This window comes from Halichondria panicea, chromosome 11, assembly GCF_963675165.1.
Source record: "Halichondria panicea chromosome 11, odHalPani1.1, whole genome shotgun sequence".
NCBI classification, from domain to species: Eukaryota; Metazoa; Porifera; class Demospongiae; order Suberitida; family Halichondriidae; genus Halichondria; species Halichondria panicea.
The window spans coordinates 4,984,994-5,011,963 of NC_087387.1; the positions used below are offsets into that span (position 1 = coordinate 4,984,994).

At 39.7% G+C, this 26,970-nt stretch overlaps 4 protein-coding genes and 1 long non-coding RNA gene across 8 annotated transcripts; 3 read left to right on the forward strand and 2 right to left on the reverse strand.

Moving 5' to 3' along the window:
• Positions 1-1,676: 1,676 nt before the first annotated feature.
• LOC135343969 (uncharacterized) lies at positions 1,677-6,840 on the forward strand. The gene is made up of 12 exons (XM_064541021.1): positions 1,677-1,876; positions 2,792-2,941; positions 3,081-3,275; positions 3,418-3,561; positions 3,962-4,165; positions 4,337-4,498; positions 4,660-4,863; positions 5,110-5,292; positions 5,594-5,755; positions 6,083-6,256; positions 6,469-6,579; positions 6,692-6,840. Exons 1-11 carry the CDS (start codon positions 1,816-1,818, stop codon positions 6,552-6,554), a joined length of 1,725 nt encoding a protein of 574 aa, XP_064397091.1. The 5' UTR covers positions 1,677-1,815; the 3' UTR covers positions 6,555-6,579; positions 6,692-6,840.
• A 753-nt stretch (positions 6,841-7,593) lies between these two features.
• LOC135343948 (sushi, von Willebrand factor type A, EGF and pentraxin domain-containing protein 1-like) lies at positions 7,594-15,678 on the forward strand. The gene is made up of 18 exons (XM_064540999.1): positions 7,594-7,736; positions 7,894-8,022; positions 8,095-8,283; positions 8,350-8,499; positions 8,568-8,771; positions 9,059-9,211; positions 9,346-9,561; positions 9,678-9,854; positions 10,023-10,205; positions 10,366-10,545; positions 10,701-10,877; positions 11,232-11,408; positions 11,503-11,676; positions 11,812-11,985; positions 12,124-12,297; positions 13,242-13,433; positions 13,627-13,803; positions 15,398-15,678. Exons 1-18 carry the CDS (start codon positions 7,661-7,663, stop codon positions 15,508-15,510), a joined length of 3,015 nt encoding a protein of 1,004 aa, XP_064397069.1. The 5' UTR covers positions 7,594-7,660; the 3' UTR covers positions 15,511-15,678.
• Positions 8,615-15,796, reverse strand: LOC135343993 (uncharacterized). Of its 3 annotated transcripts, none has more exons than XR_010397303.1 (8): positions 15,604-15,796; positions 15,414-15,530; positions 13,603-13,738; positions 13,220-13,371; positions 11,189-11,668; positions 9,671-10,967; positions 9,083-9,452; positions 8,615-8,753 (listed from the first exon to the last, which is right to left on the reverse strand). It is a non-coding gene; the product is annotated as an uncharacterized LOC135343993 (long non-coding RNA). The 3 variants fall into 3 exon arrangements; XR_010397302.1 differs by having other exon boundaries at positions 9,671-9,910; positions 9,993-11,668; XR_010397301.1 differs by having other exon boundaries at positions 9,671-11,668.
• On the forward strand, positions 15,790-24,696 carry LOC135343950 (CUB and sushi domain-containing protein 3-like). 2 transcript variants are annotated; one of them, XM_064541001.1, is made up of 18 exons: positions 15,790-15,860; positions 16,047-16,181; positions 16,359-16,547; positions 16,816-17,013; positions 17,260-17,472; positions 17,759-17,947; positions 18,131-18,304; positions 18,370-18,543; positions 20,472-20,645; positions 20,732-20,854; positions 21,045-21,167; positions 21,326-21,448; positions 21,531-21,710; positions 21,935-22,123; positions 22,312-22,485; positions 22,585-22,683; positions 23,636-23,686; positions 24,469-24,696. In XM_064541001.1, the coding sequence occupies exons 1-18, from the start codon at positions 15,812-15,814 to the stop codon at positions 24,570-24,572; spliced, it is 2,661 nt and encodes an 886-aa protein (XP_064397071.1). In that variant the 5' UTR covers positions 15,790-15,811; the 3' UTR covers positions 24,573-24,696. The 2 variants fall into 2 exon arrangements, with proteins under 2 accessions (XP_064397071.1, XP_064397072.1); XM_064541002.1 differs by lacking the exon at positions 23,636-23,686.
• LOC135343977 (lysyl oxidase homolog 2-like) lies at positions 18,550-20,331 on the reverse strand. The gene is made up of 6 exons (XM_064541035.1): positions 20,217-20,331; positions 19,879-20,073; positions 19,646-19,825; positions 19,441-19,596; positions 19,059-19,392; positions 18,550-19,007 (listed from the first exon to the last, which is right to left on the reverse strand). Exons 1-6 carry the CDS (start codon positions 20,275-20,277, stop codon positions 18,749-18,751), a joined length of 1,185 nt encoding a protein of 394 aa, XP_064397105.1. The 5' UTR covers positions 20,278-20,331; the 3' UTR covers positions 18,550-18,748.
• Positions 24,697-26,970: the final 2,274 nt, after the last annotated feature.

Genomic DNA, 26,970 nt, shown 5'->3' on the forward strand with positions numbered 1-26,970 from the left:
ACCTAAATGTCAGTCGCTTGCATATGTCCTTTTGCGGACGCTCCTTGCTTATGGAAGACCTGCCCCCTCCCGATCGCCACAATCAAGGCCGTAGCAAGCAGTCAGGCTGGTCAGGTTTTGGCTTGACTGAGCTAAGTAGGTAATGGTCGTCATTATAAAATCTACAAGTCTAGGATCAAATTCATTTTTTTCGGGAGTTGTATAGTCGACCAAAATATAGGGAACTACAGATAGCCCTTTCCTTATCTGTGCAGGTGACGAACTCAAGAATGAAATGTCTAGCTTGTAGAGCCAAGTGAGGATAATGTCTACCAAGAGAGGAGCGTCGACTCCGCCCCCCAGGACACAGAGGCAGAGGACAGTCTGGCAAAGGAACAGTCATAATTATTATACTCAGAATCACAAGTGTTTGAAATCAAAAACAGTGTTGTTGGTCCCGTTTCAAACTTTACATAATTATTTGCCCCATTTACTCTGTTCTCAGTCTATGAAAGTAGTAGAGTTAATTACCAGTTATAATTATTGTGTTACACTACATGTAATGATACACTGATAATCTAATACTGTATAGTTGGCAATTTTTGGGGGGAATATTCGTGATTTTCGTGGTTGAAGCTATGACCATGAATATTTTACACACGAATGAAGCGACCTTACCTTACCTTTATCTGCAGTGCATGCATGCAGCAATCAGGAAAATATTATTCACAAAGTGACTAAAGATAATTGCTCAAGCACAAAATAATTTGCCTCCCAAAAATTACCAGCTATACGGTAGTGAGTTATAAGAGTGCAATAATTTATGGAATAAAGAGCAAGCAATAATTATGGCAAGGCCTCTAGCAAAGCCGACCATTTACCTTGACGACGTGCAATTAATTGTTCAAATTCCAGTGCAACAATTATAAATAGAAATGCATTCATATAGCTGCTGCCGTTAATGATTGTTGTATTAAGAGCCACTAATAATCGTTGCACAATCTGATGACTTCAATAGAGTGATATGCTCTAAATGTGTACAATGATTAAGCTGTGCTATTAATAGCGTACCACATCCGGACCAGTAATTGCACGTCATCAAGGGCTGTAATTGTATATGATGCTTGTTTTCAAATACCCAAACATAATCCAAATCTGTAATGCAAGCTAGAGTAATGAAATTAATTATTTATTTATTTATCAATAGTGAGACAAAGTAAATGGGTTAGACACAAATTGTGGTTGGTTGAAATTCGACAGCAAAAATGAGTTAATTCTATAGTCATTGAGTGGTTGTGGTGAGGGAGTACATGCACAACAGGTGCACTATAGCAACCAAGTGCTTTAGTGTAAACACATACAAATATGCAAGAAAACATACAGCTTTAGTGCGCACACATGAAGTCAAACTGCTTTGCCAAGTTTGCACTTTTATGGAATCTCAACCCACAGGCATTCTCCCAGCAGCCTATCAGTTGTGAACCCATACAGGCAGTCAAAACACAGTTGCTGGGGAATCACAAAATATGATGTTTACTAAATATAGCAACCGCATGCATTTCAAACAATACTAAAAGTGTCCAGGAAGACATGACTAACGGCATCAACATACCCTACTGCTAATCATGTAACCAGGAAGTGGTCGTTGGTAACAACATGTAACTTGTGTACACATACAACAGTGCAGGTTGTCCAGCCCCACCCTGCTTCTGCAGACTAAGCTTGACAACAGACAAAACATAGAGGGCTAGGCCAAAAACAATCTTTTGACTGCAAAATCAAGCTGCAAGCATTGTGAAAGAGTTCAATTTCAAGGCTAACTGCATCAAGAATACAATGAATACTGGAATGATAGTCAATCTGCTGCTAGCATTGCTAGCAGGAGCAAATGGTCAAGGTGAGCATACATAATATAGTGTGATGAAGCACGCATCATATTTATTTATGTCCTATAATTATTATAGCAAACGCTTATTATAGCGTACACATTATCAATTCAGTCTTAGAAAGATTAGAAGCGATGTTATCGAGGTATGCCACGGTACTGGTTTTATGCAGTTACTTCAAGGAGAGAGATAGGAGGATAAACAATGTTCAAGTTACTACCATGCAGCTCATTGATCCTTACCATGTTTCTGTCCTATGCTTTCCCGTGTTTATATGCTTTCTCTTGCTTGCCTATCAGCATAAGGGTGTAACTGACTGTAACACCGGGAAAGCAGAAAGCATAAAACAGAGAAGCATAGATAGTATAAAAACACAGAAGAGTTAGTATAGGGAAACAAAGTATATCTAGTATATCTATATAATATTTTTTTATTATATAGGAAGTATTCAGTATAGCCATGTAGGTAATACTCATGCAGTGTTAATAAATTAAAACCAGCTCCACCCACCTTTGTTTCTGTAATACAAGTCATGCAGACCTGAGTACCAGTCCACTATAGGCATATACAGCATACCAGTTAATTGATACTCACAGTAAAGGGTATATTGCCATGTTCCAAGATTTTTGTATAAATCTGCCCAGTGCACTTAATTGGAACAAATAATTCAATTGCTTAATAAGTATAATTATACCTAAACTGTACAATAGATGAAATCACCAGTCAACGTGTTGTTTTATGTGACCTTTACACAGTTATTGGGACTCCGTTTTAATGATTAGTCCAAACTAAAATCTCATGCCATGGCTTCTGTGTATGTACAGGTATGACCACCAAACAAGGTTATCATACTGGGCACAATAAATTCCTAACATTGAAGTTATTGCAACTCAAGTCTATAATTATCATCCCTAATGCACATGCAGGCATTGCAGCCTCTTTCGTTTTCACCAATGGTCAGACGGTACAGGAATCTGCTGGAGTTTTCCAAGCATGTGTTGCATTGAACGAAGCACTCAGCACAGGCAGCATCACCATCACCGTTGCTACACAAGCTGCAGTCAACACTGAGCGAGGTCAGAGTACATATCAAGTATTTAGTTTAAAAAGCCATTTTATAGGCTATAATATTATAATTATTCTTTAGATATATATACCAGTTGAAATATTCATTATAGCAATGTCATAAGAATACTACTTTCTATATTTACACAGGGATTAATTTTGGGAATCCAACACCGCAGGCCCTGACCTTTACACCGACTGCTTCTCAGCTGTGCTTCAGCATTCCCATTATCAGGGACAACATTGTGCAACTCGGAGTACAACTGTTTGCACTATCGCTATCTTCCACTGATATAAATGTGCAACTATCAATGCAACAATTTGTCACCATTGAGGAGAGTGATGGTGAGACTAGTAGTTATTATGCACTTATAAAGTTAATTGTTTGGCATGTACATTGATTATTGAGCTGGAAGTGTTATAAAAAAGAATCAGATCATCTTAATCGACTAAAGCAATCCCATCTCTCCCCTCCTCTTTTACTCAGTTCTCGTAGTCGCTCTGTCCAGTTTATCTTATACCGTCCAGGAGGGTATGCCAATACAGATATGTGCTGATGTAGTGAATGGGATTCTAGCCTCAGGCAGTTCACTCACAGCCACCGTTACCAGCCAAACAGGCACTGCTAGTGGTAAGACTATAGCGTGACAATGAACTGCATGGAATACAATAAAATTTTCCTAAAATACAATATACATGTACACATTATTACAAGCTGTAAATTAAAGAATATTTAGGCCAAATACTATGTTTTGTAGGCTGCATCAGTATAGCACTAACATTGGTTACAGAGGAAATCCATTATAAAATGGACATTGAGGAACAAAGTTTTAATTGCCCATTGTATACAGAGGTGGCATTATTTTGTTGAGGGGTTGTTTGTACAGAACATGTTCATTGAGCATTGGGTGCGGCATTTATATCACAGTATGTACGTTAGCCTTTTTTCAGAGAAATAGCCATTGAAACGAGTTCCACTGCATTATTGTAGTATACAAATTTAATGCTCGTCAATTGAATCTTTATTCCAGCTGGATCTGACTTTGTGGCAATAGTGTCTCAACTCGTTTTTACCAGTGAAGTGGTGGCTCCAGTTTGCAGACCAGTCAGTACCATTGACGACTCAAGTATAGAGGCACTGGAATCCTTCACAGTCACCTTAGAACCTCTGGCTGGGGCTATTAATCTGGAGGTTGTGAATGGTACAGGGATCGTTTATATCGTCGACAATGATGGTGAGTGAAATACATACTAGTATATTATAGTGCTCACAAGAGCAGTAAACAGGAGTGTATAGTTATATTTAACTTACTTCTGCATGAGAGTGTCCAATACCACATGTATACATAATATTATATCAATTGATAGACAAACTAATTGTGCTACCGTTGCATATGCATGCACAGTTGCAACACTTGGATTCCAGGAGACGGCCATAATGGTAGATGAGGGCAACTTCAACATGAGCATGCAGCTTGAGGTGTGTGTTGAGCTGATCCTAGAAGCAGGGCAAGAACTTGAGAGGCTTGTCAATGGATCAGCAATCACTGTAGCTAATACAGCATCAGGTATATAATTATAATTAACCATAACACAGTTAGAACTGTTTTTAGTAATGAGTGTGTGTGTGTGTGTGTGTGTGTGTGTGTGTTTCATTATCGGAAGATTAACAAACCACTTTGTGATTATTAACCCATACTGTGCTTAACAACTGTTTCTTGTATTTCAGCTGGACAGGACTTTCTTCCTTTGACACAGTCTTTAAGTTTCGATTCCACCAACAGGAATGGCGACCTCTTCTGTTTCGAAGTGACAATCATCGGAGACGACACTATTGAGCAAAATGAGACCTTCAGAATTAAGCTCACCTCATCGACAGAGGACACTGTTGATCCCAAAGAGGTCACGATTACTCTCATCCACGACGGAGACGGTGGGTATACAAAATAATCATGTATAGTCTATCAAACTATAGTATCAATTTTAGCCTGAGGTTTTTTCTTCAGATTTAGCCAAAAGCAAACAGTAATCTAACAGCACAATACACTCATTTATAACTCACATTGGTTAGTACAAAGTCATAATTATGGTCACTAAACTCTGACAGAGTAACATTTTACTGACATAATTCGAGGGTGGTCTAAGTATAAACTAAACAAAATTGTTTCTTTCACTACAGTCAATGTCTGCCCAATGCTGCCCAACATTTCAAATGGCCAGGTGACAATTACCGGGTTCGGTTTGAGAGAAACAGCTACCTACACCTGCAACACTAACTTCACGCTAGTAGAAGGAGCCATTACCCGGGAATGCCAGTCGAGTGAAGCCAGTGGGCTGTGGTCAGGGAATGAGCCTCGTTGTGGTGGGTGGTGCAGCATGTAGACACATTGACAATGCTATATACATGTGCATGTCTACACATGCACTGACCATATACCCAAAAACAGTGAATGTTTAGCCTGCGCTTTGGTTAGCCCTGTACTTGTTATGCCCTATAACTAATACATGTGAAGTAACTATAAATACTGTACTTTGGCATAGCTTTCAGTCCATCTACATAATTATATTTATGCATGCTATAATACACCTGCACACTCGTGCACACACACAGTTAGCCTTGTGCTTATATACTACTTCCCCTTCCAAACACACACACTATACAGTTCCGATGTGCCCCATCTTTATGATCGAACAAGGTACTATCCAAATCACGGGAGACTCAGCAACTGCAGAGTGTTACGATGGCTATGAGGTGTCAATGGGTGATGTCGTGAGATATTGTCAACAAAACTATACATGGAGTGGCACAGAGCCGCAATGCACACGTGAGTTAGTTACATACATTTCTGGGAAATTTCGGCACAGATTTTGGAATTCTATGGAAACATTAAAGGCTGGTTGAAGTTCCCTTCCTAGATGAGGTCACTAGTATAATTAGTTGTTTATCTAATTCTTATTGTCACGAGTTTAAAAATGTGTAACATTATACCGTTCATTTCTATGAGTTGCATTGCACTGTTGCTAAGTGTCTAAGCATGTGGTTAAACATTACAACCATTTTTGCGATGAAGACAGCCTTTCAAATACGATGTATTGGCACCGAGCAACACAAATGCAATGCATGCATGATTAGGTTTGTTTCCCGCGTGCAGTTGTTGACTGTGGTACCCTACCGGATGTCATGAATGGAATCGTGACGCATGAGGATACTGTATACCAGTCCACGGCCATGTACATGTGCAACAGTGGCTTCACACTGACGGATGGGAACAGTCAGAGGACTTGTGATATTAACGGAGATTGGACAGGAGAGGAGCCAACGTGCAGTAAGTTATTCCAATGCCAATATATGATTATGCCGATCTTTTGTGTTTTACAACAACCGTTAAACAATACAATTCTATACCATAATAGTTATTATAATAATTATAAGGCACCAGAATTGTCATTGCCCCATAGTAATTATGTCTACAGTGTGTACACATAATTGAAGAAAATTTATGGCAAACTTTCACTGATTTATTTTAATTATTTTTAGATGGTGCATTGAAGACCGTGGTGCCTTCTGGAGTGGTCATGACGCTGCTGACAGTACTTATGGCTACTCTATTGGCTAATCTTTAAGTAATTCACAACTTCACACCCTAAGGTGAATGATTGCATGTACACAGGGCAGGCTACAAGAAACATAGAATGATAGTAAATTCTGGATAATTTATGTTATTGAATTGTAACTCTATACAATGCACACACACACACAGATTTTATTGAATGCTACACAACTGAACAATATATAATTATTGTATGTATAAAAATTTAGTAGGAGCTTTTTCTTATTGTTTTTTATAATTATGTGTCGCAGAATAATTTTTTTTAAATGACTTTGTAACAAATATGAAATGAATTGTGACGTATCTGATTATAAAGTTGAGTACCATGAACCGAATGCATGGGCACACGAACCAAATAAGCATATACATGACAATCGAATAATTGTACCGTCAACCAACACAATTAGTATTACAAAAAATACATCTATTTGATGTGGTTTACCTTATTGTTAACTATTATAAACAGGTACTAATTTTAGTGAATTTGTAATTAACGCTAAAGTAAGTACGCGCTAATAATAATAATTAAAAAATTATGAATCTCATTAATGTACTTTTGAGAGTATGCTAGCCCTTTTTTCATCTGTATCTGACTCCAAACTTTCCATTCAACCTTAAAACTCATACTTGTACATCTTTTGACTAATATTATATTGTGGTATTGAATTTGCTACAAATCCGCCAAAATTAGTACCCTAAAAACAGAGAAAAATCTGAACACGCTAAAATTACTACCCGTCTATAATAGTAACATTAAGGTAATTTCAGCAAATAGACATGATTTGCTCAAGTGCTTATTGTGACAATGATGACAATGATGACCCACAAGTTATGGCCATGATGTGCCGATAAACTGATAAACAGAATCTGATAGCACAAACAATCTCTTCCGAGCAAAGCACAGAATCCCATGAAGCACAACACTGCATATTTGAAAAGGTAACTAGCACTTGATAGTACCTAGTTACACCTTTCATAAACAAACATTTAATCGTTTCCAAACACATTTCAATATCTCAGATCTACAGTACTGTTGTTAGTTTTAACGCTGTGTTTCAAAAAGTGAAGGAATATTGACAGAGCTGTAATTATTATAGCCATTTTCAGAGAGCAACACGAATGAGAATGTCTTATAGAGTAGTACTGCTGGTTGTAACTACCTTCTGTGGGTACCTCTGTTCTGTGAATGCATCCGGTAAGTTAAGTGTGCTAATAATTACAAATAATTATGATAAAATAAAATAAAAGAATGATAAATTATATCTACAACAGAAGAACATTGTTCATTGTAAATCAGGTCCACTTGAACACAAGGGCTGCTTTAACAAATTTTCAATTCTCAACTTCTGTAGCATCTCTTTCGAGCAGTACTATCGTCGTGAATGAAGGAGACTCAGCTCAACTGTGTGTCAATATTGATGAGCCTCAAGATGTGACTGTACAGTTGCTAGTATCCATACTTACAACCACACTGAATGAAGGTACTTAGTTTTGCTATATAGAAACCATGTAGTCTATACTGTTTCAAATCATGCTGTGATTATTTCGTGCAGGCACCGATTTTGACATATCCAGTAACGAGTTACAGTTTACTGTTGACGGGCCGACTCAGATATGTTTTGACATAGAAGCCTATCCTGATGATATTGTCGAGAATGGGGAACTGTTTCAAATAAGTATCGGTGGGACGATCACTGTTGGAGCTATTGGTTCTACCCTCGTTACCATTAGCGATGCAAGCCGTAAGATGTGATGCATGCATGCAGTGTAGTTGCATTACATATATGTGTACTGTCGATATAATTCAGGTATCGATGTCAGCCTCACTCAGGAAAACTACGCAGCAGTGGAAGAGACAGTGGATACTTCTGTAATGGTGTGTGCCATGATCGTTAGTGGAAGCATACAAAGACAAGTTACGGTCACACTCGATACAGTTGACATGGGAACAGCTTCTTGTAAGACACTATTTAATCACTGGAGTTATCTTCATATTGCACTTTCCCTTTGAATTCTCCCTCCACAGCTGCAGACGATTACATACCTTCAGGAGCTGTCTCAAAGACATTCAGCCCGATAGACGCCAGCGAGCCACAGTGCACAAATATTGCCATTCGAAGCGATGACATTATTGAAGAGGTTGAGACATTTATGGTCAGTTTAACAGCTGGTGTGGATGCTGTAAATGTCATCATTGGCGAAGCTACAGTCTCTATAACAGACAATGATGGTAAGTAGACATTAATACCCATAATTATTGAACTATGGCATACCCCACTTCCTACTGTACAGTATAGCTCTTAACAGCCACTAACAAACAAGTTTGAACTCCATGGCAGGTTCCCAGATCCCAATTAAATGAGTACAAAACAACCCCTTAAAAGATATCACCATACATTTTGTATATTTAAATACTTGCTAACGTGTCTATTAAACGGGATTTAACCTAATTTGTCAGATCTAGATACTAGATTACAATGCCATTCTTTAAAACAAACACTCCACTCTGTATTAAAGGTGTCAACTTGGCACTGTCCTCACCTTCGGTGGCCATTCCAGAGGGAGACAGTGGATTGACTGATGTTAATATCGATCTGACGGTGGCCTTAAATGGACTCACTCTGGACAGAGCCATCACAGTGTTGGCCAATACAGTAGATGTAACAGCAAGTGAGTTTGTCATATGAAATAATTATAGGCTAGGCAAGTAGATCATTTATGTGTCCGCTATAAAAAGTGATTCCACGGCATGTATTAAACAGCAAATTTATACAACTATACAAAGTCACAAAATTGTTTTACAGCTGTTGGAAATGATGACTTTATTCAATTGGTCAACGAGCCATTCACGATACCTGCCACGGCTGCTGATGGAGATAGTTTCACTTTCACTGCTCAAATTGTTGGTGACCTAGTGGAGGAGAACACAGAGCAGTACATAATTCGATTTACTGCAGAGAATGAGAATGACGCGTTCGAACTTAGTCAAGTATTTGTGAGGATACAAGATGATGGGGATGGTAAAAAGAATAATTATGCAGCTATAAGATTCACATTATTTGATTACTCACAGTGCTATCTCTCTCATATATATTGGAGAAGTTTTAACAAACTATTTTACTCACTCACAATGCAGCTGTGAGAGATTGTGCAGCTCTTGCTGATCCCGCTAATGGTCAGGTGACTGTAAGCCCAGATACACTGCAAGATTCCATTGCTACCTACTCTTGCAATGTTGGATTTAATCTCAATGGAGGCGAGACTAGAACTTGTTTAAACTCGGGCTGGGGAGGAGAAGCGCCAACTTGCCAGGGTGAGGAAATTGATTATGTAGTTTGTCGGGCTTGCCTTTAAAGCACAGTACACTTGCTATCAGTATAATAATTGTATGCGTACACAATAAATCACAGCACATTAATTTACCAAAATAACTTGATCGTTTAGCACATACCTCACTGAGCTGATACCTCTTTCCATGCAGTTGTCGACTGCGGAACTCTTACGGATCCACAGAACGGAATGATTCAAACATCCAACACTAACTACGAGGGTCTGGCTATCTACAGCTGTGTGTCTGGCTACGAGCTTGACACTGGTGCCGTCACTGTGACTCGGACTTGTCAGTTAAACAGCATGTGGTCTGGAACGGCTCCTCAGTGTGTCCGTAAGTTGATGACCAACGAATCCACAATTTTGTGTTTAGTTGTGTTGATCTACACAAAACTAAAATTAACACCTAAACACTAGCTGTGAATGTATTAATCTCACATACACTCTCCCCTTTAATTTTTGTCTTATGGCTACCATTTTCTCGCTACATACAGGAGTAACTTGTCTATTCCTTACTGATCCAACTAACGGACTTGTGCGATACCCCAACGGTGGAACTTCGTTTGGAGACACTGCAGAGTACGAATGTGACGCAGGTTATGACCTCACGGGAACTCCTGTGAGGACCTGTCAGGCCAACAGGGAGTGGTCACTCACACCACCCTCTTGCACACGTAAGTATACACCCTAACATTGTCTAACGATTGATCAACCAGTTTGATCTAAGCACATAATTAGTATCTCTCTCAAAGCTACTGAACTTTGTTTTGGGTATGATTACCACTATATAGTGTTCTAACAAATGTGTGTATCCAATTTATATATGCAGCTGTTAGTTGTGGGGAGCTAAGCAACCCGGAGAATGGGATCGTTGAGGTGCCCTCTAATCTGTTCCCAGGCACGGCTACATACTCTTGCAATCCTAACTTTGAGTTGGTGAACGGTCCTCAAGTTAGAATGTGTCAGGCAAACGAAACATGGTCGGAAATTGCACCAAGATGTCAGGGTGAGAAAACTCTATAATATAGTTGTAAAAGATTTACCTATAATCGAGGAAGCAGTACAGGAGAGGATCGAGCCCTTTTAACCGCCACTCCTGAAAAAGGACCCAACTGTAATATAGGCGTGACAACACTCAGAACAGTTAAATGTACAAATAACCCCTCAACAAAAGTCATTCTGATAAAGCATGGCCAAATCTTTGTTCCCCAATGTTAAAAGGAGTTTCCACATTACATTACCGCGTAACTATAGCCATGCACTATGATGTATTAAAGCAGAGCCTTACGTAGAGTAAACATATTAAATTCACTTAACCTATTAATTTAGAATGTGTAATCACATTGCCTCTCTGTTGCAGTGATAGAGTGCCCTACGTTAGAGAATCCAGACAACGGAGAAGTGAACATTCAGGTTGGAATCAATGGAGACACCACGGCAACGTATAGTTGTAATGAAGGTTATGAGCTAAATGGAAACAATATCAGAAACTGCGAGGCCAATTCACAATGGTCAGGAACTGCTGCTACCTGTGAAAGTAAGTGCTGTATGTATCATTATATAAGGAAGCTTAGCAAATAAACTGACAAGTACTATACTTATACTCTATTTAATTCCTTATCATGCACTAGTTATTGAGTGCGCAGACCTAGTCGACCCTGAGAATGGAGCCGTCACTGTCGGTAGTAACACATTCCAATCCGAGGCTATGTACAGTTGCAACAGTGGTTACGATCTCAGAGGTTCCTCTACAACTGTCTGCCAGTCTAACTCAATATGGAGCAATGGGCCTCCTTTCTGCGACAGTGAGTAGATTTATATAGATACTATAATAGTTGCTGTATGGGAACAATAAGCATGCACAGACATACCCCCATAATACAAACACTACCAGTAATTATACATGCACGACTGAAATTTAAATTTATTCCACAATCTAGTTGTGGTCTGTGATGGTCTGAGCCCTCCTGTGAATGGAACTCTATTGCTCAGCAGTGTGGTGTTCAATTCTCAAGCAACATATGGCTGTAACTCTGGCTTCATGATCAACGGACCGACGGTCAGAATTTGTCAACAAACCGGTTCGTGGTCAGGAAATGTCCCAACTTGTGAAGGTGAGTACTCACATTATTAGTGGCAACAGATAATTATGTATAAAGACTATAGATTAGTACTTGTAAGAAGACACTGCATGCAGCTACCGTGGCTGTTGTCCTGCAATCGATACTCATTTAACCTTGCACCTCCTGCAGAGATATTATGCCCCGAACTGGAAGTGTCTCAGGGCACGATCAACACTACCAACGGCTACAGGACTAGTTCAGTGGCCACAGTACAGTGCAGTGATGGCTACAGACTCAGTGGACAAAGCTCCCTTACATGTCAGATTTCAGGAGAATGGACAGACAATGAGCCCACTTGTGAACGTAAGGGAATTAGTATTATACCCATTAATGGTTGGCAATTATTATATCCTCTGTACATACGTATACTCTTCAGGTATTAATACAGTACACACAATCAATATAGCGTACAAGATCTGCAATCTCAAATGCGTGTAACTTTAAGATGTCTCATAAATATATATATAATCATATATAATCATAGCAACCAGAGACGATTGCAACACTATATGTTTCAACACTATGCTAATGCAACTAGGACACAGTTTACTAAATAACAATTAAACAATTATTATTGATATCTGACACTAGACAACGCAGTAAATAGATGTTGTACCAACACTCCACCTTAGTGACAGTACAATGCCGGTGACATGCCTTACAAGAGAAACACGGGGGAATCATTTGGTATGGAATGTCAACAATAACAGGCTTCAGTCCCAATGCACATTCCAACTATAGCAAATAGATATCGTAGCAGTTTGCTTCCTTTGGAAAGGTCCAAGGGCTCAAAATCTGTATACATCACAGTATAGTAGTGCATGCTAATGGCAGACTGGCCTGGTGCTTACTGCTTTACGCGTACGTGTATAATCACAATAGCTCTCATCATTTATACTTGGGCTTGCTTAACCACAGAGTGAGTGTATAGGAAACCCCTGTGGTTTAATTGATCGATCAAGTGGTCAAATTCGAAATAAGAAAACTGCCAAATGGTACACTATAGTATGCGATTGTCTTGGTAATTGATACGCATGTGCAAATAGAAATACCATGCAGACCACTTTTCTCTTCTCAGCGGCTATACTCGAGGTTATAGAATACAATTACAGCAACAAAGTGCAAAACCCTGATCATAATTGAGGGCTGATATATAAATGTGTGTTTGAATATACGCATTCATACACACACTCCTACCTAAAATAGCCAGTTGCTAAAAACTCACTCGAATAATTCTCTCCCTGCAGTTATCCAATGCCCTAACATCACCACCGTTGCTAATGGAGATATTGCATTCACCAACAGTACCCAGCCTGGTTCAGTGGCGAATGTGACGTGTGACGATGGTTTTGAGTTCAGTGGGTCGGAAACACGCACCTGCACAATGAATGGGGTGTGGTCAGGAAATGAAAACTTGTGTTCCCCATCAATGGGCCCAAGTGAGTGATTTGAGAGTGAGAGTGGTGATTCTGCTAATGATTAACCTTTTTCAAATTACCTAAAATAATTTTACAATCTAAGTTTTGCAAGCGAACAATGATTTCATACAAGCATGCCAGTATAAAATTGTAGGTATTTTTGAATACGGTTGCGCAATATTACTCGCACCTCAAATTGTTCCTTCACCTACAGATAATGGACTAACCAGTCTTCTTGATCAGACTACAATAATTGGCATAGCAATTGGTGGAGCATTGTTCCTGATCATCCTTTTTGTCATCGTGACAATTTCTGTTTGTGTATGCTGCAAAATAAGGAAAAATAAGATATATAAGAAGTATGTTCTCCCCTACAGAAGCTACATATACGGTGAGTGTGTATAAGTTAATTTATAAAAATAACGGGTGGAAGAATCGTAAAATTATAATATTTTTATACGGTTATCCCTTTACTGGTCAAAATGTTGTAAATATTACCAAGAGTGCAATTATTACAACAACAAAGGAGCATGTGTCAATATTGATCAATGTTGATATTGGATTGTGTGGTAGATTGGAGTGTCATGAATGCGATTATCCTTTGAAGTTTTGCTGAGCTGTTCAATAAGCTGACACTGGAACTGGATTGGCTCTGGAAGTACTATTGACTTTGAACTCTGGTGATCCTTAACTGCTTATTCTCCTGTTCAGCCATTGTCTGTGGCTACTGCTCCCATCTACACCACCTTTAAAGATGCTAAGTTATACTTTCTCCAGACACAACTCATCTTTTGTGTGTCCTACTGTATCCCTTTACCGGTCAAATTGGAAGGTTTAGACCAGCTATATACAGCTTTTAAAGGCCACACATACTTCCATCGAGGCAGCAGCAAGGCATAATCGACTGGTTAGTGTGTGTGTGTGTGCACAACCATTGACCCACGCCCATCTTCTAAGCCAATTAAGTCTTCATTGGGGGGGGGCGGCGATTAAATCAAGCTAAGTTGGTGGGTTGGGCCGGCTGACCACAAATTCAAACTAAAGTGATGACCCTTTTCTCCACGGTTGCGAACGACCTGGAAAGGGTAAGGTAGGTTTACTAGCAGGGGCGTAGCCAGGAGGGTGCTAGGGGTGCTCGAGCACCCCCAACCAGCCTGAGTCAAGTATACAAATCACAGAGAAACGTATTTGATTATCCACCTGAGCACCCCTATCTTAATTGCTGCAGTTAGGCTGTTAGCTAGCTAGTATATAGGCAAGGAAAACGATTCAGTCTCTATACTGTGAGCTATTCTGGCTTAAATCTATAAACTAGTTCTCTTTTGTGACCAGCTTCTCAATGCAAATAAACATTCAGCCACACCCAACTTGGCAGATAAGTTAATTATTACATCATAAATAAGAGGTGTGGTTTCTGGTCAACCAGATTTCAGCGCTTCGCGCCCTCTTTTATCTATGATAGCACCTCTTTCTCCAAAATCCTGGCTACGCCCCTGTTTAGTGCATGTACATGTAGTCTACAGCCTCGAGACATCTAGGCCAACATGCAGGTTCAAGCTTCTTAGCTTGCTCGCTTTTATTCGCCACACATGTTATATGAACTAGCATGCAAATAGCTTATAAGGCACTCCAAAGTGATACTCTGGTTTCTGGTCCCGAAGAATCTCTAATCGCATGCGGGCGGACGGCTTTTATCATTATCTAATTATTGGTTTCACTAGGAGTACTCCTGGTTTCACCTTACGAATAACAAATGAATATCATTATCACACTATTTTGTATCACATGGACCACTGTGCGCATGCGTAGTAGAAGATGAAATAGAAATCCAAGAATAATGCAGGTGGTGGACCAGAAACTAGATTGTTACTTGGAGTGGCCTAATTACAGAGGCATGAATAATGCAAACAATTCACAATTTATGATGTTTTGTGCATGCTGCAGATGACAAAATTTAATAATACTATGTTACTCTCCTCTTGCAGCTAACACTCAACCCACCAGTGGAGGTCCCCTGTCTGATACGGAGATAAGACAGTGGGAGAGTGAGACCAGACAGCATGCAGTAGATGCGGTGGATGCTCTCCAGAACCACTAACAATCCAATCACCAGTTCACCTGCATGTGTTTAACAATAGCTACTTTATTATTATACATTATACTACTATGATTATAGCCAGTGCATCCTCACCTGTTGATTTTTTGTCACAACTATATTCCATAAATATTGTGTTTGATCTATCAAAGAGGAGAGTTGTTGATGAGAGGCTAGGGGTCAATGTCCCAATGTAATGTCGTCATGGCGGCGTTAATTCGAGGCTTTTACGGTGACTGCGCATGTGCAAAAAGTCTAACTGCAATGTGATAATTCTTTAGTCTAAAGCTCTGCTCCCTAAGCAATGGTTGCACGGTTGCTACCAGTACTTTTACTCGCCACAACTGCATTAGGTAAAGTTAACTAGATCTGTATCAGATATTAGCTGAGGAAATTGTTGCTGCTATATTACTAGATCTACACTGTGCATGCTAATCAGACCATGCAGGTACCTAACAGCTTGCATACTTGTTGTGTCTTATTGCCTAGTATGCATATTACTATGTACATGCATGTACCTAGCTAATCGTTTTATCCAGGGCTGCTGTTTGAGCAAAACAAGTATGTATTGTCAGAATCAGAAGGAGGTGTAATGATGTGTGTGCAAGCCCCGGACCCACCTCTCCAGGCCCCACTAGAGTTTTTCATTGTGGATGAACCAGACACTGCTTTACGTACGTAAATATCATTAATTTATGGTGTTGAAGTTCATATAAATTGATTCTCACATTTAATTTTCATTGCATTTCACTTTATATACTGTATTGTTTGAACAGCTAGTTAATATTGTAGTTCGTGTGTTAGTGCAGTTTGTATGCACGTGCCATTGTGAGCTAAACTGTTTCTTGCAGGTGATCAAGACTACATTCCAATAGGAGAATTTGGAGCAGTGTTAAACGTCTCTGTTTGTTTCAGTTTGTCCCAATACATAGTGGATGATAGGGCAGTTGAGGGGACGAAGGTGTTCACTGTGAGACTCATAGCGACCAATGGTAGTATACGTATAGACACAGCTGCAGTATACATCATTGATAATGATGGTAAGCTTAGATAGCAACATTCATATAGCTGCCACATTCATGTTGTTCATGTATACGTACTTTCGCCCTGTATATTAAAGAATTTGTCATACTGTGTGACTGTGTCATTAACAGTATGCACTGTAAAGTGAGGGAAATGTGTGAGCAACATTCCTCAGTATGCTTTTATTAGCTGCGTGTGAATTAGGAAAACTGCACACTATAGGCAGCCACATATTGTAGCCCTTCCGTGTGATTGCCGAGATAAACCCTCATTACTTCTATACAGGAGCCCACTTTCGATTAGTCAACAGATTAAATCCAGAATTTGGAGCTGGTATATTCTCCATTACTGAGACCAACGTCAACATGAGCCTCCCAGTGTGTGCAGAACTGGTGACGGGTGGGGAAACAGATATGCAAAGAGCAGCCATTGGCTTGGAGAGGGAGGCTGTACTTCTCATCACTACAATGGAGAGAGCTGCAGGTATAATTATAATAATAGAAGTTATAATGGTCTAGCTTTTATTTGGGACTTGAGTGTCTGGCCGCCCTTATTATCATGCAGTTGGTTTTCATACATTCAGGGTGCCACTGTATGCTATGATGACTGCTAGTTTATGTATAAGTATATACAACTGTATGAGTTCTGTGAATTTCATATTAACTGATAATTGAATTAATTACAGCGATTGATCAAACGTTAAGCTCCGTTTGCGTACACACTTTACAGACAGTAATGACTTTCTGGTGGTGAACAACAAGACTTTGACCTTCCCCACCGGCTCCACCAATTCCCTCCAACTGTGTGAGGAGATCATCATTTTTGGTGACATTATTCCAGAGCAAGCGGAACTGTTCATGTTTAGTGTGAGCACTGCTGACTCACTGGACGTCATTGAGGGACCAACCAGCTCTACAGTTATCATACAAAACGATGATCCTAGTAAGACGATCGATTTTAAGTTCACAAAAAATATTGTGCATGCATGCATGCCTCAATGTATATTAGCCTAACTGTTACATGGGAGAGAGAGTGGGAATGTTGGAAAGAAAAGGGAATAGACTGGGGGGTAGTGGGATTAAAATTGAGGGATAGAGAATATGCCTATGACTCGTTGCCATAGATATGTCACTAAGCCATACACGTTGTGCTGTTAAACAATTTGGTGGCAGGGAGATATGAAGCCAAAACCTTCTTATGAAATGATAGTAATTATATTTCCCTTCAGTTCCCGACTGCGGTCAGCCCCCTAGTCCAGGGGAGAGAGGTGTGGTCATGTACAATAGTACCCTCCTGGGATTCAGGGCAGTGTACAGCTGTGAGGTGGGGTACCAGCTGGAACCGAGGGGAGGGACAGATTCGGAGAGAGTATGTCTGCTCAGCGGAAACTGGAGTGGAGTGGACCTCACCTGCACAAGTGAGTTGATTTGTTGTCTAATCTGTAGCACTGCTTTTCATTGTATTGCTATACGAGGTAATACTCACTAAGTTTTGTGCAAACAATAGTATACCCTTATAATTATGTGCTCACAACTTATATGTTTCAGAGCTTAGTGTTAACGTTACACTCCATCGAGCTGAATACCTTTCTGTTACACAGTTGTGAACTGTAGTATTCTGACCCCTCCCCTCCTCGGTGCGGTGGTGCTTAACCAGACCAGCTTTGGGGCAGTTGCTGTCTATGCTTGTCTCCGTGGTTACCAGTTGCTAGGAAACAGCAGCCGCACTTGCCAGGCCAATGGACAGTGGTCCAGCAGGGCGCCACTTTGTAAAGGTACAGTACATCTATGATTATAATCCTGATTCATCACTCGGAATCATTACATGTATTCATTTCAGCCGTAGACTGTGGAGATCTCTCAGAGCCGGATAACGGATTCATTGCTATCAACAGCACGACCTTCACAAGCACTGCTAGCTACAGCTGTGCCACTGGACATGAACTAGTTGGGAATGATACAAGAACGTGTGTGGCAAGTGGAAATTGGTCCGGGAATCAACCACAGTGTGGAGGTGATTATAGATCTGTTAATTTACACTTACATCATAATTATTGTGTCTCTTGTTTGTAATTTTGTAATAACATTAACATAATATACACAACGGCTTGTTATACTGCTAAAATCAACTACTTTATATGTGTATGCTTGAGTTTCCGTATGAGTTTCCGTAATTCTAGTGTTGGGTGTGAGTGTGAAAGTTAGTTTTCAGTTTTCAGTCAGTTGCAAATGGTGACAATCTCGTAAGCATTTTCCTCTTGCTCCACCTGACCATATGCAGAGTTGTCAGTTAAGTCTTCTTCAATCTCATAAGCATTCTCCTCTTGCTCCACCTGACCATATGCAGAGTTGTCAGTTAAGTCTGTCACCATGGATACACGTCCAGACTCCCTGTGATCACCATTCTGTAGTCTTGGTGTTATGTTTTGGCTTGTACCAGGCTTTTTGGTATATACAGTCGATATGACTTTTCTGGTGCTACAAGTTGAAAACATTTGTATAGTGTATGAGCTCAGCTTTTTGCCCTACCTTCTTTTCCGGCTTGAAGTGACCACCAGAGCTATGATCATCCCAATCAGAAGGGCAATGAATAATCCAATGAAGATTCCTAGTATTGTAGTAGTGAGAACACTGGGTCTTTCCGTCAGTTCATTGTATGTAGAGATATTCAATAGAACTGCTGAATTCACAAATTTTGTACTAGTATTGCTACATTGAGCTTTATGCTGGCATGTGATCCTAAGCTCCATGCATGTAGTGTTCGACTCAGTTACTGGTGCACAGGTTAAGCTTCCTCCATCTTTTAGTGTACAGTTATTGATAGGTGAAAAACTGCTTCCAAATGTGCTCACTACGTTTGCTCCTATAATTCGATAAAAATAATTATTGTAGTTAACTCATTTGTGGTTACCTTCTGTAGAGAATCTCATTTGAGAGCACACAGCTCCAGCTAACTCTGGGTTGTTATTGCACACTGTTCCCCATAGTCCATTCACACACACCTCCACTCGTCCCTCCATAACAGTTGATCCATTTACCAATCTCGTATATCCTTCAGTACTGCATGCTATTGTAATAGGTCCATAATCATTATAACTGATGCTACAATTTCGTACCTGTTTGGCATTGTAATGTAGCAAAATTTCTAAATCTGTTATTTAAACAATAGTTGGAGCTGAAGTCCAGGTCTGGGCAGTCTTGTAGGCGACTCTCGGTGCCTCTGCACCCGCCAGTGATCTGGAAAAACCTTGAGGATACAAGGCTTGAATTCAGCTTTGAAAAACCTGATTGGGCTCCTGAATATGATAATTGATGTCTCAGAAACATAATTATACGTATTGATCTATACCTTCGCCACTGTAGCCAAGTTGCTTGCATGCCACTCTAGCTTCTGTATCAGTCCAGACACCATATCTACATCTCCTGTAAAAATTTTGATTTTCACATACCGATTCTTTAATTTGTCGCCAATCCCTTTGGTAGCAGTACTCAAGATAGTTGTTCCCATTATAGGCTAGTAATCGAATGTCATCATTCGTGCAATCTGGACAATAAAATAGAGAAAGTTTATTTCATGTAAGACTTGCTGCAATTCGAATCATCAATGCTATATAAAACTATGAGTAAGCTGTATTATAACACACATACTATATTGGTATACTATACTACTATACAATTATACTATACTTTCTTGAGCTGCAACAAGTCCTAGAAGAAGTAACACTGTGCCAAACAGTAAGAGGCTCATGACTGAAATCTAGACACAACAATTTATAATGTGTGTTTTATTTTGAATGCTTTGTCCAAACATGCATAAAGGTCTTCAAACATTCAAACAGTATTATCAGCGAAGTGTGATTAGCTAAATCACCAAACACTCACATCATCGTGTTTGTGGTCATTCACACGTTCGTAATAATCCACTTTTCTATGCACATACAGTTGTTAACTGCGGTCTCCTGGAGTCTCCTCGGCAAGGTCATGTGACTATCACCACCTCCGTCTATCTCTCACTGGCGATCTATAGCTGTGACACTGGGTACATGAATACTTCCAATCTTGTGAGGGTGTGTGAAGCGAGTGGGCAGTGGAGCAGTACGAAGCCAAACTGTACTGGTGAGTGTGAGGTGTGTGCATGAAGTGTGTTACATTATAAATTATGATGACAGACGAATTATAACCCCACACACACACACACACAGATATTGATGAGTGCTTCTTGTCGGAGGACGACTGTCATAGCAATGCCTCCTGTACCAACACACTGGGAGGGTTCAGCTGCTCCTGTCAGCTGGGCTTTCAGGGAGATGGTCAAACATGTCTAGGTGAGTGCAATATGGCTTGTCTTCTCAAAATAGTGGGTCCTTCGAATTCCTGATGGACGTATTCTTGAAGCAAATTAGCTAGGAACTGTCACTCAAAAGCTTAGGGGTTGCGTAATTTCAGACGTGGGCATAATCTCGGTAGAGTACAGTTATAAGCATACACTTGGCAATGAATTTTTCTCCCTCGTAGATATAAATGAGTGCTCCCTGGACAAAACAAACTGCTCACAAGGTTGTGAGAATTCAGTGGGATCCTTTCAGTGTGTCTGTAATCAAGGTTACCGACTGGCACATGACGGCCAACTCTGCAACAGTTGAGTCCAGTGCACCATTTAGTGGTATAACTCATTTACAATTAATATTAACATTGCGTGCTGGCCTAGTGTGTCATTTCTGGTCATGATATATAATTATGATGGAGATTTTATGATACTTTTTACCAGCTATACTATACCTATGCATGACATACAGACATCAATGAGTGTGAGGATGGGACGCATGGTTGCCATGCCAATGCCAATTGTATGGATACTGAGGGCAGCTTCACTTGTTCGTGTAAAGAAGGGTTCACTGGAGAAGGATTCAACTGTACAGGTCAGCAAATAGTACTTAAAATATGTACAGTATATACACTTTCAACTATTATCCTCAATGTTTTTGTGCTAATTGAATGCAGCCATCGACTGTGGAAGATTGGAGGCTCCTCAAAATGGTGCAATATCTCTTGCTAATAGTTCCACTCGTTTCAGCTCGGTAGCCATCTATTCTTGTCTCCGTGGTTTCAACATGATAGGTGAAGCTAGTCGAGTGTGTCTGGTCAGTGGAGGGTGGAGTGGACAGGATCCAGTGTGCAGAGGTGGGCGTCATTGTACAAGTTGAACAATACAACAAATACTTAATACATGCATGACGAAACTCTCGGTTGTTATTAAGGGGCAGACGGGGCTGGAAAAATGTGAGTGCCCATATCTTGAGTGGGATCATCCAACGGTACAACATAACATTTTTGTACTTAAAGTATCGATCCCATTGTGTATCACATGTCATTAGTGCTAAGCTTTCATATGTATTACTCAATAGTTGTTGACTGTGGACCCCTCCCCGACATATCACTGGGCGGAGTAAAGCTCCTCAATGGTAGCACAGTGTATGCATCGGTTGCTGAGTACCAGTGTGTGACAGGCTATCTCTTGGCTAATGGAGATGAGAGGAGAGAGTGTCTTAGTACTGGCCTGTGGAGTGGCAGGGCTCCTGTCTGTCTGAGTGAAGGTGACCGTGTGCTTAAACTGCATAATTATAATTTACATTGTACTATATTTTCACATGCAGAGTGTACTAATTCAATTTTAATTAACACATAATAGAGTTGGCCGTACTAGCTGTACTGTAAGATTTTATGAAAGTGCTGCTGTGGTTTATTGCATCCTTATAATGTGTGAATGTTGTCTATATTGCAGGCTCTGTGACTGATACATCTGTAGACATTGTAGTGGTGGCTGTGGGCGTATCTGTGGGAGGGTTCTCATTGGCCGTCATCATCGTGTCGATCCTCCTCCTCACTGCCGTGTATCAGGTACGACAGAGGGGGCGGGAGAAAGTGTACGGGGTGGACAGTCACGGAACATGGACAGGTGAGAGGAACATAATTATTTGCAAGTGATGCATCTTCCTATCATTTCATGCATTCTGTTTTTTCACACTGTTAATAAGTTACAATTAAACTGTTCTAGGGAGCAGAGATAGCATTGAGCCAGTGACGTTGCGATACACCAGACCCATTTACGTCGACACATTCAGCGAGGACACACACACCTCACACGCATTCTCAGGTGAGATAATTGACATCTATGTCATAATTATAATCAATATTGACTATAATAGTCAATATTAATTAGTCAATATTGATTATAATTATGATACACACAGCCTATCATAAGAATAGGATATACCACACCTAAGAAGAGGATATAATTATGGGGTGCATATCCTCTGAGTAGGTCATATTTTACTTATATACCACGTGACTGCAGCACTATAACAGGAACTCCCCCTAGCAACAGATTCAATCGACGGTGCAAACTGCAAAAAGAACAAAACTATGCCGGATTTACAGCCGTCAAAGAGCTAGTTGAGCAACGCGTCGACTCCTAAAGATACTCAAGTGCTTCCTTGCTCCAAGCGTTGACCATTCGACATCCCTTACTGGAGTTGCAAGCTCTTTTGAATAACTAAACCACGCCCATGGACCCATATGGAAGCTTAACCATCTTGTTAAAGAGCAGTTTACGTGTTTCTGGCGTTACTTTGAGTCTTAGTACCATCAAGCATGGCACTTTTCTCTTTGCTCTCTTTCTGAAAAAACTGTGCATGCCTGCATGCATGGCAGTGGCGTAGGCAGAGGGGGGGCTGAGGGGCTAGAGCCCCCCCTTTTGTGCTTTATCAACTCCAACTCAGCTTGAATTACCACGATCTGTCCATGATTCTGCACTGTACTGTTATACTAGAATGATGTCATTGAATGGAAATGTGGGCAGGGCCATCTAATGCGCATGCTGACTGCTGGGAAAAGTGACTGAGCCCTGCCCTTCCCAAAATCCTGGCTACGCTGACCAATGAAACCAATTAGTGGTGACTTAAGTGTAGGCTCCGATAAATTATGCTCGGAATAATTTTAGCCGGCATAATAGGTGTCTAGTAAGTACCGTAAAATTATAGAACCAATTATTTTTCTAGAAACAATGTACAGAAAAAAATTGATTTTATATGGTGGTATAATTATAGGTGTTATAAAAGAGGGCGTCCTAACCGAGGCTGGTGCTATGGACATTTACGGTAGGCTCAATGTCCTTCTTGCATGGTATAGATCATTACGTTATGTTTTGCATAACCATGTTTTCATGGTAAAAAAATGGCTGAAGGTGAATATTATCAAATCAGCAAGATAATACTGAAAATCATAATTATGTCTTGTTTCAGTTGTGTGCTATATTTATATGTCTATACATCGTATTATATGTATGTCACATTTTTTTTTTATTATTGGATGAGAATAATAGACACATTTTCAAAAATTAAATATTAAATTGGTGAAAAAAACATAATTTATCAGGGCCTACTTAAGTGTAGTATAAATTTGATTATTGGTCATAATTATTTTTGTGGTTAGACATCAAACGATCGATTGTACTTGCTGTTTAAGTTCATAGGTAATATAAACTAGGATGCAGACCGATTCAACCTAAAGCACTACCCATGCACCACTTCATTAGCTTGCATTGCTAAAAACTGCAAGGAGTGCATTTATGCGTGGCGAATTCCAATGCAGTTTGGTAGAATAATGTTTGGTAGAAGGTAATGATCGATACTGTTATAATTATTGCCTTTGGCTGCTACTAGGGAACTGACGCAGGACTATTAAGCAATAAGTATAATAACATCATGCCCTCGTGCTATACTACTAATACAACTCTTGTATGAGGGAATTACTTCATCTTCAGCCTCGTATTATACAGGAAGACAAAATGTGTACATATTCTTGTCCCCAACTTTTATACTAAATTATTTTTCCACTGTTTATATAAATCAGTATAATTATACCTCTCTCCCCTGCTCAGATTTGGACTCGGCTAGATCTAGTACAGAGTTTCCTCTGAGTGAGCGCAGTCGACCCACTTATGCCGACATGAACGGGGAAAGTCAGCACCAAACATTCTTGTAGGCCGGCCTATACACTTTTCACATGCAGCCAATACGCATTTCAGAAAAAAAAACTTTTCCCAAGCAAAGATTGTTATTTCTTTTACTATTATAGCATGACCAGTCATGTATAATAATTATACAAGTGAGAGTAACCATTTGCCTTGTGTGTCAAATCAAAACCTACATTCGATGCTATAATTATATCATAATTGCAATAATAAGCATGTAATAAAAAGCAGTCAGCTATAGCTTAATAGCTATTGTAGAATAATTATTGTCATACACTATAGGTTGGTTGTTACTATCTTTAAGGCTCCGTACGTGTCTTGTACAAATTTACAGGAAAGCTATCGGCAATACCGCGGTGGTCGTTGAACTCAATACAATATTTCCAGAGAGTGTCACATTGTACAAATACTTTTACAGTGTAGTTATTTTGTATTGTAGGCCATTTGAACGGATTTGCCTACCGATTATTGACTTCACACTACTTCTACTTACAAAGGAAATTATCAGTTCCATTGTAGAAAAAAGAGTTTTAGATGAAGTTGCTTTATCATGCACCATTTGAGAATCGTCAAGAAAAAATGAAGATAGCATTACCCCCAGCATGCTCATCTGTTGCGATTGCCTTGTTCTCCCCAAAGGTAGAGGAATTGATTAGTGATTCTCCCATTATGTTGCAAGCAAATAATCCGTACCCTACACTTTCAATAATGGGTATGTTTTCGAGATTTAGGTTAGTAACGCTGACCAGGGATATTGCTGCCATGAATTTAAAATTGGAAGGCATGATAATTATTATACCAATACCAGGTGTAACTTTTGTCCTTAGGTGACTGCATGCTGCGTTTAGCGTAACCACAATTACTCAGTGTAAGACCTATTAGCGTCAGGTTTTCTAAAGATAAAGTTGAATCAATTATTGCACATTATCGTTGGCCATTCCTTCTTTAGTGATTGTGAGCCTTTCCAAGCTATGTTGCTGACATGTTCCACCACTAACTGGCTGGTGCTGGTGCAATGAGCAACTTCATGTATTCCAGGAAGAACTTCAACTGTTGTATTTGTAGCATTCAGACTATTTGTGGCATTAATGTAGTGACAGAGTGTTTGATACTGTGAAATGTCTTGAGACTCCATTCCTTAGACTTGAATAGTAGGAGCTACCTTAACAACATGCTGGTATCCATTTGTGCTAAGGATGCCTATATCCAAATACAAAAAGTAGAACACTGTAATCATCTTGAACTATAGAGCAATATGGATAATTAATCTCCAGCTATAGATTTTATATAGTTTATCTAATTGTACAGACATGCATGTGCATGCACTCTATAAATGCATGCAATCTATAAACTGTCAGGCCGTTATTTTTCTATGCTTCCAGTTGTGTATAGTACTTGTTTTACAAACATGCATGCATCATAAGTGCATGTTTGGAATATTACAAACATCAACCTATTTTCCTACCTCCATTTTCTCCCAACGTTTTCAGTATAGAAGTTCTGAATAAAATGTTTTTGTATCATCCGTTATTGCATGGTTTTAGCATACGCAATTAGGACTATAATTTATGCATGCTATTATGTTACTTTTTCACTATTTTCTGTTGGGATATATTATGCTGACCTCAACAGCAGAGGTAGGGGATAGCAACACTTGAACGTGATGTGCACTGACACTAAGGAATATCCATTGAAACTCTCAGGATACTCCAGGGTACAAATCCAATGTACCCTGCTAGGGTGTACATATAGAACTATACCCTTGTAGTACAAATACAATACACCTTTGATATCCATGGTACAACTATAACATAGAACCACCCCCTTTGTGACAGCGGATGGATAGGAGCAGTATCTAGTGAATACTCTGAGGTACAGACTGTCTTGTTCGAGGAAGTGCAGAGGTGGGCGCCATGTACGAGTTGAACAATACAACAATTTCAGTCATTTGGACTCTATACAAGATCTATAGTACAGAGTTTCCCCTGAGTGAGCGCAGTTGACCCACTTATGCAGACATAAAGTCAACACCAAACTTTCTTGTAGGCTGGCCTACACTTTCACATGCAGTCAATAGGCATTTCAGAACAATAACTTTTCCCAAGCAAATGTCATTGATTGTTTTCTTTTACTATAGCAGTAGCTGACCATTCATGAAGTATAATAATAATAACTATAACTATAATGATGGGAGTAACAATTTTCCTTGTGTGTCAAGCAGAATCAAAACCTACATTCATAAATGTATGTATATCATAATTGCAATAACAAGCATTCAGTAATAAAAGGCTAAGCAGTCAGCTATAGCTATCATATTTTGGGAATAGTGTCAACACACTATAAGATAGTTTAGTTGTTGTTCTGATTCAAACGTTGCTAACAGGCTCAAATGGCGACAACAACTTTCTT

What these genes read in the sequence shown, in the direction of transcription:
- LOC135343948 (XM_064540999.1), top strand. Translation starts at nt 7,661, where the DNA reads ATGAGAATGTCTTATAGAGTAGTACTGCTGGTTGTAACTACCTTCTGT. An exon ending in GATACAAGATGATGGGGATG is followed by an intron (nt 9,562 to 9,677) that starts GTAAAAAGAATA and finishes CTCACAATGCAG; the next exon opens with CTGTGAGAGATTGTGCAGCT. An exon ending in AATTGCACCAAGATGTCAGG is followed by an intron (nt 10,878 to 11,231) that starts GTGAGAAAACTC and finishes TCTCTGTTGCAG; the next exon opens with TGATAGAGTGCCCTACGTTA.
- LOC135343950 (XM_064541001.1), top strand. Translation starts at nt 15,812, where the DNA reads ATGGTTGCACGGTTGCTACCAGTACTTTTACTCGCCACAACTGCATTA. An exon ending in ATACATCATTGATAATGATG is followed by an intron (nt 16,548 to 16,815) that starts GTAAGCTTAGAT and finishes ACTTCTATACAG; the next exon opens with GAGCCCACTTTCGATTAGTC. An exon ending in AGAAGGATTCAACTGTACAG is followed by an intron (nt 21,449 to 21,530) that starts GTCAGCAAATAG and finishes AATTGAATGCAG; the next exon opens with CCATCGACTGTGGAAGATTG.
- LOC135343977 (XM_064541035.1), bottom strand. Translation starts at nt 20,277, where the DNA reads ATGAGCCTCTTACTGTTTGGCACAGTGTTACTTCTTCTAGGACTTGTT. An exon ending in TACATTACAATGCCAAACAG is followed by an intron (nt 19,597 to 19,645) that starts GTACGAAATTGT and finishes CTATTACAATAG; the next exon opens with CATGCAGTACTGAAGGATAT. An exon ending in ACTTCAAGCCGGAAAAGAAG is followed by an intron (nt 19,008 to 19,058) that starts GTAGGGCAAAAA and finishes TTCAACTTGTAG; the next exon opens with CACCAGAAAAGTCATATCGA.
- LOC135343969 (XM_064541021.1), top strand. Translation starts at nt 1,816, where the DNA reads ATGAATACTGGAATGATAGTCAATCTGCTGCTAGCATTGCTAGCAGGA. An exon ending in CACCATTGAGGAGAGTGATG is followed by an intron (nt 3,276 to 3,417) that starts GTGAGACTAGTA and finishes TCTTTTACTCAG; the next exon opens with TTCTCGTAGTCGCTCTGTCC. An exon ending in TGTAGCTAATACAGCATCAG is followed by an intron (nt 4,499 to 4,659) that starts GTATATAATTAT and finishes CTTGTATTTCAG; the next exon opens with CTGGACAGGACTTTCTTCCT.